The following is a 13,330-nucleotide window of genomic DNA, read 5'->3' on the forward strand; positions in this document are numbered from 1 at the left end:
TTGTGGAACTTGCTGGCCACAGGGGAGGCTGTGATGGCAGCCCTCCCCCAGGGCCTTTTTCCAGAAAAGGGGGTGGATGTGGTCCCACCAACATGACCCTTGCTCTCATTGAAGGTGAGGGGCTGCCAGTGGATGCAGTGCTGTAGGATGTTGCTACTGGCGGCTTTTAGAAAATGGATATGTAAATGTAAAGGTGTTCCTAAGCAAATGTGCAATTCTGTGTTCCAGAGCACAGCACTGCATTGCCACTTTACCTAGAGAGATTGGTCTGTTGCACAGGTAGCTCTTGTAATTTTTCAATCATCCTTCATTTTTCTTTCATACGTGTAATTATAATGGCTTGCAATTAGAATAACCCTGTTTGTTTCTTCTAAATAGAAACAAGCCTTAAGAACAATGTTTACTGTTTAAAAACATCTAATTTTGAAATAATTTCATCATTCATACCTTACAGAAATTTTAATCAAATAACCCACTAACACTTCTATTCGTGACTATCCTATAAAAGCAAATACTCTTTTGATTTGTGAATGTTCATTTTACTGAAATTGAATCTAGTGTGTTCTGCAGTCAGGAGAGCTTCCTATTTAAATTCTGCTGCATACATGCAGATAATGAATTAAAATGAGAGGAGGAATTACAACCTAGGTTAGAGTGTGGGTCACAACCTTTTCAAACAGAGGCCCTCCTGTCATGCAAGTGGAAATGGTAATTGGCTCACTGCAGCTGAAATTATCTATGCCAGATAACAGGAAGAATGGCACAGCAATTGTAAAATGGCACGTGTGTCTAGATATCCAAAGGTAAATGTGTAGAGTCTAAGCAAATGACCAAAGCTAGTTATTTGTTGCAAGTAAATTAGATGAACTTGACTTGTTCCCTTCTATTTGTGTGCATGTCCTCATTGAAAATTGGGCATTCTCTCTCTCTTCTTTTTTTTTTAACATTGCTATGTGTTCATCCAGTACTTTACAGATATCCAAGCCCCAAAACATTCATTCTACCCAGTGTGTTTATGATGGGAAACCAATTTTTTAAAACATTTGGTAATCTTCTGATGGATTGATTGCATCTTTGTAAGCTAGAAAATAAACTACTAATGAGTAGAATAGTGCAGGTGTGCACCCAGATCTAGATATTTGTGAGAAAGGCTCCCTCTATGTGTTTGTGGATTGTGGAGGGCAGTGTTGGTGGTAGGACAAAACCATAGGGTCAGGTGGGTTGGAAGAGAGCCCTGGAGGTCTGGAATCTGGCTCTGCCCCAAGGCCTGGGATGGTGGCAGGAGCATTGGTGAGGCACAAATTGCCATGGTAAATGGAGAATTTGAGTCACCAGAAATGTCCCTGCTGAGGTGTCCAGTGAATGATTGCTTAACCTTGCACAGACACCACAGAGATCATCCCCAGGAATAACTCAGTCCTGCTTTCCTCTGGTGGTGAACTCTTTTCATATCTCCTTGCTCTCTTTTCCTGTTGAGCACTCTGCCTCTGCCGCAGGGGAGGTGTGGTAGGAGCTCTTACAGCAGACCTGTGTCTCTCAAGGATTCTCCTCTACAGACAGCAAAAGAAATGAATTTAGCCCTGTGTATTCAACAGGGAGCCCAGCCCATCTTCCTAACCTAATCCAAACTCAAGAGGACTGTGCCCTCAGAGCAGATAATCCAATTCAAACTGTCCACATACTTGAAAAACAGATGCCAGATAAAATAATCTTGTGTATGTACACTGGTTATTCTACCCCACTGGGGCTACCAAGTTAATAGGGATGCATTCTCTTTCATTTTAAATTCCTTTATTCACAATTCTTTCCTAGTACTCCCTTCTGGGAATAACAAGCAGTGGATATAGTTTTCTAATTGTGTGATTACTTGAGACTGCAGCTGCCTGATCTGGGAGCTAGTTTTCATTTACTTTACCTTCAGTAACTTTATTCAGAGAAACTAATGAAAAGAGACTCATCAATTATTGAAGTGAATTCAGCTTTGTTCCCAAAGTTTGCATGGTGCTAAAGACATGAAAACAGAACTGTGTGAAATTTCACATGGTTAATGTAGTTGACTGGAGAATATTGAAAGTGTCTTGGAGAGTGTCCTTAAAGAGCTCATGTGTAGTCAACAACATTTAAAATATTAAATGCTCATACCTCCAGGTATAAAGTGTGTCTTCAGTGTGTTGCTCCTTACCCGAAATTGTGTTAGGATAAAACTTTTATTTATAAATGCAAAGAAATATTTCCAGTCTGTTGTTATACTTGTTACTGATATCAGTTACTGTTCTCCCTTAGATACTGATTCTTCTTTCTTTCCATCTCCTTTGCCTGAATTTAGTTCTGTGCACCAAAGAAGTATCAGAGATGCTGGGAAATCTCTCCTTGAGCTTTTCCATCATTCATTAACTCCCTCAGGAATCCAAAGAGCTAACAAAAATGGCAAAATGGACTGTGCAACATGTTAGTAAAAAAAAAAAAAGACCTTTTCCCCCCATATTGAGGCTTGGAAAAGGGAAATTTTTTTTGTTTACTACATTTTGTGGACAAGAAAAAAAAAACCCATCTTCAGATGGGTTTCAGATCTGGATGAACACTAGTTTAGAGGCTTTGAATTCATACCAGTGTTTGCACTGACTTTTTGGTTGTCTGAGTTGTTCATCTATGGATTTTAAATTTTAGGATTTAAACAGGAAAGTTTTGTTACTTGTTCAGCCCAAGAAGCAGATGTAACATCAAGTATCTGATCTGGCCACTTCAATCTAGAGCAATAGTCTTTCCTTGCTTAAGATAATGTTCCCAGGCTTGTTGGTGCTAAATTAATCATGTTTTTTCCTGGCTGACTTTGAAGACGTAGGTATTAATAGATCCTCAAAGAAGAAAGAAGTTTGTAATTTGGATATCTTGTTTTCTGCAGATCACTCACTTGGCTTTACTGCCTTGGAGCAAACAGGGAGGCTGGGCAGAGGCAGGAGATTTGTCAATGACCTTTCCTACAGCTCTTCCAAATCTTCTTCCCCATGGCAGGAGGGGAACTGGAGTGGGAAGAGTGGGGGCCAGGCAGTGCTGGGGGTGCTGAGAAGGCAGAAAAGGCTGGGGCACATGCCTTGAACCCATGGCTGGGACTTTACAAAATACATGAAAGGGTGAAGCCATGAAGTATGATTTCTTTATTGTTCATGTCCTGGCTCTACTGCTGTTGATTTTCAAGGTGCCTTTTACATTGTTTTCTAACATGGTGACAGCTGCAGAGAATCAAGGCATTACACTGAATATTTTAAACCAAACCACTTTTATAAGTTCCAATTTCTGTACTGTTTATTTCAACACAGGCTCTTAAAAAAACTGCCAGATATTGAAGTGATTAGGAGATCAAGGTCACCAAATACTCATTTTTAGGGTGAATATGCTGCATTTTAAAGAGATGCTTTAGTGCCCTCCCCCTCTCTTTCTCTGTGCTCAGCAGAGCGATCAGCTGAGCGCAAAGAGCACAGCTTTGGAAGGGCACTTCAGGTTCCATCTGTCTCTGGGAACATCTGACTTGGAAGAGGTAGCAAAGAATGTGATGAGAACAGAGATTTCCTTTCCATCACAAAATGTGTCTCAGACCTCCCTGTCTCCAACAAAATCTTAACCTGCCAGCTGTGATTTGCTCTCCTCTCCATCAGCAAGCGTTCCAGAAAGCCCCTGTGATAAAGTGCCACCTGAAAAGCTGGCTCTGACAAGTGCTACAGGATGAAATGCCCCTGTCCAGTCACTTCTACTGATGCTGCTGCAGCATTTTCAGTCTTCAAGTATAATTTCAAGCCTTGACCTCATTAATATGCCATCGCCCCTGGAAGCTGAGACTTTGTTCAGGGGTTTTTCTCTCCCTTGAGAATTTTGGTGATCTACCAGTATGTTCTTTCTTTTGCATTTTCAATATAAGGCTAAAATGCTCCTGGCTCCCTATGCTTATGTAATTCAGGGCAGAGCAATCTGTGGTTATTTGAACCTCTGGCAGTATATATTTACAGTGAGTTTGACCTCAAAGGAAATGATGAGTGTTCGGCTGGAATATTTGACATTTGAGTTGGGTTGTTATGCTGTGGATCATAAGAAAAGCTGGTCAGGAAAAAAAAAAAAGAAACATACACAAGTCTGAAAAACCTTTTAGTTCATCCGACAGAAATTTGAAGCTTTGATCAAATTTAGGAAAAAAAATAGGTAGTGTATATGAATGTTTAAATGCATTTTTCCTATTTTGGGCCCAGATTTGGAGAAACATTTGCGTGTTGCTAAATTTAGTGAAGACTTTTTGCACTCATCATTACTTGACTTAGGAATTTTGGAATATTTGTACTTTTATATGCCTTGAAAGTCCCAAAAAATGTCACCAAATAAGTTTGAATAGTCTAATTCTTGCTGGAAAATATTCAGAAAATGAGATCAGAGTAGAGAAACTACAAAGTCTGTGAGTGATCCTATTCTTAGATACTGTGTTTCTACAGCAAAAAAAAAAAAAATCTTGCTTTATTGCTGAAACAAAGTGTTACTGTCATAGAAGAATTAGTAAGAGTTACTGACAGGGTTGTAGGAGAAGCATGGCAACATTCACCCATCTTGACAAACTTGGTTTTGTTCAAGATTTGTTATATTCTAAGTGATCTTATCTCCAACAGATAAATTTTTTTGGTTTTGTGTCCCTCAGGGGAAAAATATTTGAATTTTTTCTAAAATGCACTTTAATATGTGGACATAGAGTCAGAACCTGGAATCTACTTGGTTCAAAGAAGGGTAAAACTCACAGAAAAGAGCTGTGACAGACATTTTTCCTGAATTTCTCCCTTTTTTCCTCCCTGCCTGCTCTTGGAAATGCTCTTTGCTGCTGGACAAGGCCACCCTCCACTCCCCCCTGGAGTATTGCCAGCATGGGCTTCTCCTTCTCCCCTGTAAAGCCAGGTAACTTGCTTTTCATGGCAGAGATACTGGCTCAGATGTCTCTCAGTGGAAAGAATTTTTATTAACAGTTATGAGAGTGTTCTTTCATCATCCAGTTTGGTGAGTCAGCTAAGATGAAGCAGCTCCACACACAGAGATCTCACCATGCTTTGGAGGAAACATCCATGATTTTGAACAGTGCACAAAGAGAGAGTTACTTGAATGTGTTCTCTGACCAGCAAATGTGGCTCTGAGCACTGGAGTATTTGAAGAATTCTCAGAAAGGTGTGGTGGTTTCTGGCAGTTTTTTTAGGCAGCTCAGGTCCCCAGCAGCTCATGGTGTGAGGAGCAGGGAAGGGCTCTGGGAGGAGGCAGGGGACACACACTGGGCTCTGCTGATGTTCAGGTCTCACATGGCAGTGCCAGGCTGTGATGAGAAGCTGGCAGAGGTCTGCAAGCACTGCAGCAGCATTAGCACAGTGCAGTCAAAAATCCAGGGATGTAAAACCAATTACATGTGGTGAGGCTGATCCAACACCCTGACCCTCGAGACAACCACAGCTAGCCAAAGCTGCTAAAGGCTTTACTGTGTGTGCTCAAATGCAGGGCCTGTTCCCTTTTCTCCAGAATCAAGATCTGAAAATACCAAGTTGCCAAAAATTCTTAGGCTGTAACTGATTTCTCCCTTTTAAGACTCTAAAAAATTTGCATCTCTCTTTGGACATTCTTAATGGAGTGCATCTATCATTGGTACGTGTCTGCAAACCCTGAGGATGATGGATATCAGTTCCTGGACTCTGCTGTCCTACGGCTAACATATACATAAAAATATAACTCTTGTATTAGAGGAATGGTGGTTTTATTTCTGACTATGTACCTACAGTCACAAGCATTGCCTGCTTTGCAGAGTCATAAATTTAATACATTAGCTAGTGAATTATTTTTTTAATGATTTATTTGTAGACGATTTCAATTTAAAATGAGATTTTCAGGTAACAAGGTAGGCAAACATCTTTAACAATGCCACGATATAAATTGCTGTAGCTGACAGATCCCTATAAAAATTATAACAGGCAGATGCGCAATGCAAAAAATTATTCATGTGACAGCAATCAGAAAGACAAATTACTTAGAGACGATGTACACGCTCCTCTATAATTGCTTATAAATTATTATGGTTCATGTTAAAAAGCATCTAGACTCCCTAGACAAGTAGATTTATTTAAAATAAGAGTAATGGGAAATTGCCAGGAAATGTTGAGGAAGAAGATGCAGTACATGCTTTGGGTGATTGATAACATAAAAGTACAGTAACTTATTGTCAGCCAACTCAATCTATATTTTCCTTAATAGTTTTGTAGCCTTCATTTTCGATTCAACCTCTGCTCAGGTTGCAGTAGCCTGGGTAGGTAACTGGGATGGGCACAGTGGGGCTGCACTGTGGTTCCCTGTTGCTGTGTTTCCCAGCTCGTGGAGGACACAGTGGGACACTGTTCTGCACCTTTGCAGGAGAGAGCACTTCCATGTTTATTCAATAGGATTGAATTTAGTCAGTTGGGGTAGAAGGTAGGCTAAGGGGATGGGGAAGATTGACAGATAGGTGGGCAAACCACCTTTCCTTAGGAACTTGGGATAAAAATGGGACAGTGTTTTCCATATTTTCTTAGTGTTCCAAATTAAAAATAAAAATAAAAATTTTGGAAGTGTTTAAAGTACATCAACAATAGACAGGATTTAATTTGAATGAGCTTTCAGTCAGGCACTTACCAGGTGATTATATGGTAGCAGAGAAATAGTGTATATACATTTATTATATAAGTGTCTCTCTAATGCTAATATTTTTCACACCAACCTGATTATATTACATATTGAGAGCCAGCCCAACAAAAATGACAGCAAACTTTGTTCTGGATAATGGAGTGCTGAACTCCACCTAAGCAGCTCCAGTCATTTGTGATGACAGCTTGGAGAATACTCCAAACGAATCTAACAATGCTCACGCTCCAGTGACTGACAGCACAGCAAGAGGAAAAATTCCAGTTTCCATGTGAGTGCAGGGAGCCTGACCTAGATTTTAGCCTCTACAGCTTCAGAAGAGGATACATTCTTACCTGTGTATTTAACAAGAAAAAAAGAGCTAGGGGAAAAAGTCATCTCCTGTTTGATTAGTCTTTCTTCAATAATTAAGATTTAGCTTATTCTGTGAGACTTCTCCCCTCTGCAGATGTCATCAACACTATGACTGGTTGCTCTGTTCCCTGTGTGCTCTTCTCTCTGTAATTACCCCCTCCTGGCCTGCTGCAGGGAGAGCTGGCACAGGGGAGCAGCTGGGGCAGACAGGGCCATGGGCAGCAGCCTGCCTGCACCTTCCCCCTCCACCCCACTCCCTGGTGGGGTCAGCTTCCTGTGGGCTGCTCAAATTCTTTCTTTCAGATACTGTTAATAGGGAAAAAAGTCTCTAGTGTGAATTTCCTCTCCTTTCTTTTGTTCCTTGGGATGCAGGTGCTATGCTGGGCTCAGGTCGCTGTGTACGGCGCCTCCACTGGAGCGCTGGCAATGGCCAACAGAGCACTGGCCCCACCATTGTGTTGTCCCCTGGGGGCATTTGGGCAGGGTTTTTAGCCACTCTGGTGACCTGGTAAATTACTATTCAAATGCCTTTTATCTATTCCACTGTGCTTCTTATACTTCTGCAGCTCAAATTCTGAAATTAGAGTAGTAGAGAAGTGCACATGAGAAGGGAAAAGAAATTTTCAAATGAAAGTGGAGGACGAGGCAGATTGAATGGAGGTTTACTTAGTGTTCATTTGTGCTGTGCTTTAACAAGTTTTTTGGTGTGGATGTGGGAGAAATTTCATTGGAAGCAGGGTATTTTCAGCTTCCAAATTTGGATTTCCATATTGGGTCTGCTCCTAACTACAGAACTCTTACTAATTGTGACTCTGCAAAATAAATTAAAACCTGGCACTGTTGTCTTTGATCCACAGCCTTTCCGTGTGTGTCTCATTGTTAGTTATTCTTTGGTGTGGTTTAACTTTGTTTGAACCAGCACAGATTTGAAAGCATTAGATGATGTGACAGGATTTGATTCACACGAGAGTGGCAGAATTATTTAGATTGGCTGAATTAATTAGATCAGCTGGATTAGTTTGGATCTAAATTCCATTCTGGACATTCATTTCAACTTATGGCCCTATGTAGACTTCTGTGACTTTGCTAAATCACAAGAGAGAGGTACTTTTGAGAACACCTATGTGTCCTGGAGAACAAGGGATGAGCCATCTGGAGAGCTCAGCATCCCTTGCTGAGAGAAGGCAGCTGTGAGCTCTGCACTGTTCTTCAATTGTAAATCACAGCAGCCTAAAGAGCAGGACTTAAAAAAAGCACAGAGGATTTCTGAGGAAGCTCTGTGGGGAGTACAATGATACCCACTCATGTAAAAGTCCTGTCACCTATATAAAATAATTCATGATGTCAGAACCAGGGATTTAATATAAAAGTGGATTGGATGGGGTTTTCAGACTGGGAGAACCCGGTTCTTTCTCCAGCTGTGCTGCAGGTTGCCCATGTCTGTGCAGCAGCAGCAGCACAAAGAGAGGTCAGTGCAATGTTTCTTAGGGTCCTGGCAAGGGCATGTTCAAGTTACAATGTGCAGCTTTGGTCATGGTGAAGGATGCTACAAACCTGGAGGAGATGCACTGAGAACAAATGCTTCAGTACAGGATTTTCAAATAATGATTATCCAGACTTGTCCTATTGTGTGTGGCACTGTTAGAGGAAGGACGCAGTGGAAGCAGCAAGGAAGAGGAACATCCATAAATTGCTGCTGGCCTTTCAGTTGATGTCATTAACAGCAGCCATTAAAAGCAATGAATTTTAATTTAAATCAGTAGGATGTTGTCAGCAAAATGAGAATGAAGATCAAAATTGAAGTTAACTGGAACAGTGTGTACATAAGTTCAGGTGAAGGGTTGATTTGGGGGCTTTTTTGATGAAGAAAGAACTTGGCTGGCACAAAGAGCTGCTGCTTTTGCGCCTGCCTGTGGGGTGAGGGGCAGGACCAGGAAACACCCTGGGGGTAAAGGTGCTCCATGATATCCCTTCACTTGTCAAAACTGTCATGAGTAATGTTTTGAGTAATGGCCTTTCCTTCCCTTCTGAGCTTATGTTAGTTTTTCTTTTTACAAGTTTGTTTTGCAGCAAGATGTTACGTGGAAGTTTATATACCAGAAAAGCATTAAAGTGATCAATGTCAACAAGTTTAACACGTGGCTCATGTGATCACAGTACACTTAAAACTGATTTACTGTGATGGGAAAATTAAAACCTTCCATTTGTCACAGTTACTTTTGAATGATTAAAGAGAAACATGAAAACTTGGTAAACATAATTTAGAGGCTGTAAAAGTTACTAAAAGTAGGATCAGACCTGATATTCCATGCACAGAAATTTTTGCTGATTACCTTTGTTTAGGATGTAAGATAAAAAAATCACTTGATGACAGAATGCAATTGACAATGTGTATGAAATGAAGAGTGTATGAGGATATCCAGCAATTATAATTTGAGAATTGATACTGTAAATGCAGAAGAGGCAACTTGAGAGTTACCTGGTTGAATTTGAAGTGCTGCAGTAAGGTTAAAAATGTTCCATTTACTTGTTGCTTAATATGATCAATAAATTCTAAACCCTACATATTTAATGAATTCTATTAATTTTAGGTATTGTGTTTGCCTTTGGATGATCTGCCTTTGAAATATTTTTCTTTGGTTTTATTCTTGGCTGATTTTCACACTGATAATTTTTCTAGCAATGAAAAAGATTGAATTAAAAGGTCTGATATGTGATATGTTTATATGTGTGCATGTGCTAGGGCTGTATTGTACTAAGATAATAGCAATGGGAGAAAAAATTGTAGGGAGACTGGTCTTTTATTAAACTGTCTGATGTATGTTAATTTTAAAGTGAAGTATTAAGAAAACTGTTTCAAAAGTTTTTGCTGAACAGAACATCAAAAGTGGTCCTTTTTTATTTGAACGACTCCTGTATTAAGTTTGATTGCATAGGCAGCATGTTGTAATTGTATCCTGTTGTGTATAATACAGACCTCTACAGTTTGAGTAGGCTGTAGGTAAAAACACCAACTATGTAGAACTGCATTGAAAAAAATTATAAATGTCACATCTGTTATCTGGGAAATTTTTTGCATAACATAACTAACAGAGGTGGATGGAAAAGTTTTAAGGGATAAGATTGGCATCAGATGCCAATGTACATTTTCTTTCCACAAGGAATTGGAGAATTCAAAACTGGTTTACAGAAGCAAGTAGTTAAGCTGCAAAACATTTGGTTTATTTAATAAAGAATTAGTGTTTTGGGGATGAAAGTAATGATATTCTAAAGAAGTGGAATTGGGCAAGCTCAGTGTGCTTTATTTATGTCTGCACATTCAAAATTACATGTAATTAAAAAAGGTGTATGAAACCCCTTAGTTGCCAATAACTGCTTTAGGTTTTTCATATTACCCTGAAACAATTCAGCACTTGCCAAAAGCCATTTCTTTTAATGTAGTGTATTGCATTTCCCAAGCTGCCTTTCACTATATTGGAAAATGTATCTGTGTCTAATATTTCTTTATTATTGTTTTGCTTTCAGTTGATGGTTGCATTGACTGGTCAGTGGATCTCAAGACATACATGGCTTTGGCAGGTGAACCAGTCCGAGTGAAATGTGCCCTTTTCTACAGCTATATCAGAACTAATTATAGCATGGCCCAAAGCACAGGTCTTAGGCTTATGTGGTACAAAAACAAAGGAGATTTAGAAGAACCCATTATATTTTCCGAAGTTAGAATGAGCAAGGATGAAGATTCCATATGGTTTCACTCGGTTGAGCTGCAAGACAGTGGTTTCTACACATGTGTTCTGAGGTGAGTATTGTGTTAAAGTCTAAATCAGAATGTGGGGATTATTGGTTAATAATGTATGGAGTATTAGATATTGGTTAAAAATTAATTTTAGCCATTAGAATTTAGATATACATCCAGTTAATGCATATTAATTTTTTATTCTCATAATTATATATGTCACATAATGCCTTGTCTCAAAATTAGTTTCCCAAGTAATTATAGTTACCTAGTCAAGTAGCTATAATTAATGTGCTTTCACTTAATTGCCTCTTTTTTTTAAGTACAACATATGCAAATTCTTAATTTTCTGTAAACCTTCAGAACCTGATACTTCTTAAATCAGGAAGTATTTTTTTTAAGTACTGTTCTGTTTCAAATCCTCTGAGTTATTACAGAGTTACGGTTTGAATTATTCTGATGGGATCAGGCCATGGGGAGTTACAGTTCTGTCTGGTTTTGAAGAAATGTTTATTTTAGTATACAATTATGATTTATCATAAATTTAAGCAGACCTCATTTGGTAAGACACCAAAATGCATTTCTCAGAAGTGTCTTGGAACTGTTGGATGAGCCTCAAAGTAAACACGTGCTAGAGCTCGTGATTTCCATCGTGTATATGTTGATGTCATCACTATGCCTAAAATGAGAAGATAAAAAAAAGGGAGGACTTTTAAAGAATGAATGAATAAATATTCCTTACATGATCCAGTTTTGAATGAAAAGGAGTTTACAGATACTTTGTATGATTTGGTTTTAAACTATTCAGTTTCAGATAAGTTTGCTTCATCCTTGTCTGCTGTTCCATACTGAAATTAGACACATTTCATGAATTAAATAACAAGTGTTGCAGCAAATAACAGCACTGTTCAGAGCCCAGAATTTGCTCTCTGTCCATCTCTGCTGAGTCTTGCTGCCTCAAACCATTGTGATCCTGAGGAATGCTGCTTAAATCAAAGACTGTGCTCTGGATTGTGGTGGTTTTTACTGGGCACCAATGTGCAGTTTAGATATTGGATATGTCTGCCTAATGCAGCAGTTGGATTGAGTTTCAGCCTTTGGAGTTGGAGTTTTATCAGCTCCTCTGTCAGAGGTGGGGTGTGATGTGAAGGCCCTGATTTTGAAATGCTACAGGAAAATGGTGATTTATATGTTTCAAGGGAGCTGTGCTTTTTTCATAAGAAGTGATTGTTGTGATAATCAAGTTACTAGTTTAATACTCTGAAACATTCTCATGCAAATCCTCTGTGAAAAATAAAGAATTGATCTTGGATCAAATTCTGGGGCATACTTTTTTTCTGGGAAATTTCAAAACTCTGCTCATTTACATGACAAAGTAATTTTGGTAACAAATGGGCAAGTTCTTGAATAATTCATGGCTTCTTCTAATTTTCAGCTAAAAACTATATGACATGCTTATTGGAAGGCATTACACAGCAACAAGATCTTCCTTGTCAGTTATGCAGTTTCCTTGCTTTGACTAGAACTTTTTTACATAATTACGGATATTTTTGCCTTTTTCAGATTTATGTCAGAGTGCAGAATAATATGTGTAGTGGTTACATAAAAGACTCTATTTCTTCCTTTACTGAATTATTTTTTTCTTCCAAAATTGTGGCAATGTATCCTTGCTGTTATTGTTTATGAAACCATAGGAGGCTTAAAATAGCAGAGGATGTAGCAATAGTAATTGATTTTAATTTCATTAAAATTGAGCTAGATGTAATGTTCTGAAATGTGATCACATTTCTGTGGGAGACTATCCACACCATTAACTGTGTAATTTCAGCTTTATTAATCCATTTTTTTTTTGAGGGGATAAGCAGATGTTTGTGTTTTAGTCATTAACCAGATTCACCTGCTTTATGAGGGTTAAGAGGTCACAAATTAAAGCAGTAATTTTAGAGCATCATTTTATTTTCTAGAAGCATTGACAAGCTCTGTTACAAATGCCATCTTTTGTAGACTGAATTAGCAGAGACTGGTAGATAGAACTTGATGCAGTGGAAATGAAGAGGTGACTGTCTCCATCAGTGTGCAACACCGGTTTTAGGATTACATGCATAGCTGAGCTTTTTGGTTTGCTAGCTGAAAGAAAAAAACTGAGGAGGAAAATGCTTTTGATTCAAGATAAATTCAAAACTTTTTCTCAACAGAGAATTTTTCATTCAGGTTCTTTAAGAGAAAATGAAGCAATTCAATTCTAAATTGATGTCTTTCTAGCCACTCACCAGGGACATGTGAAGTTTCTGGTACATCTCCCTGTCCTGTCCGAAGCATGAAGTCCCACACTTGCATGTCCCAGTGGCCAGCTCCACCACTTCAAGTCACCACTTCCAACCTTGAAAGTGTTCTGTTATTTGTGCTGGTCTTTGCAAAAGGGTGCAAGCAGGTGAGATGCCTAGATGTGGTGCTAGGGCCAAGTGGGATGAGGGATCCTGGTCCCAGAAGTTCATGGGTTGAAATGATGGACTCAGTCTTGATCTGGGAAGGCAATAGTGAGAGCTTTAATTTACTCTC

General features: G+C 39.1%; 1 protein-coding gene across 5 annotated transcripts in view; it reads left to right on the forward strand.

Annotated features, from left to right (window-relative positions):
• The window catches only part of IL1RAPL2 (interleukin 1 receptor accessory protein like 2), a 337,388-nt gene that overhangs the window by 161,306 nt on the left and 162,752 nt on the right, over positions 1 to 13,330 (forward strand). For 4 of the 5 annotated variants that reach the window (XM_077185966.1, XM_054641407.2, XM_077185965.1 and 1 more), the window contains exon 3: positions 10,561 to 10,834. The exons of the other annotated variant lie outside the window; for it this stretch is intronic. In XM_077185966.1, coding sequence (XP_077042081.1) covers positions 10,561 to 10,834 — 274 coding nt within the window. The remainder of the gene's footprint in view (positions 1 to 10,560; positions 10,835 to 13,330) is intronic. 5 annotated transcript variants of the gene reach the window in all.

The sequence above is a fragment of the Agelaius phoeniceus genome, chromosome 14 (genome assembly GCF_051311805.1).
Source record: "Agelaius phoeniceus isolate bAgePho1 chromosome 14, bAgePho1.hap1, whole genome shotgun sequence".
NCBI classification, from domain to species: Eukaryota; Metazoa; Chordata; class Aves; order Passeriformes; family Icteridae; genus Agelaius; species Agelaius phoeniceus.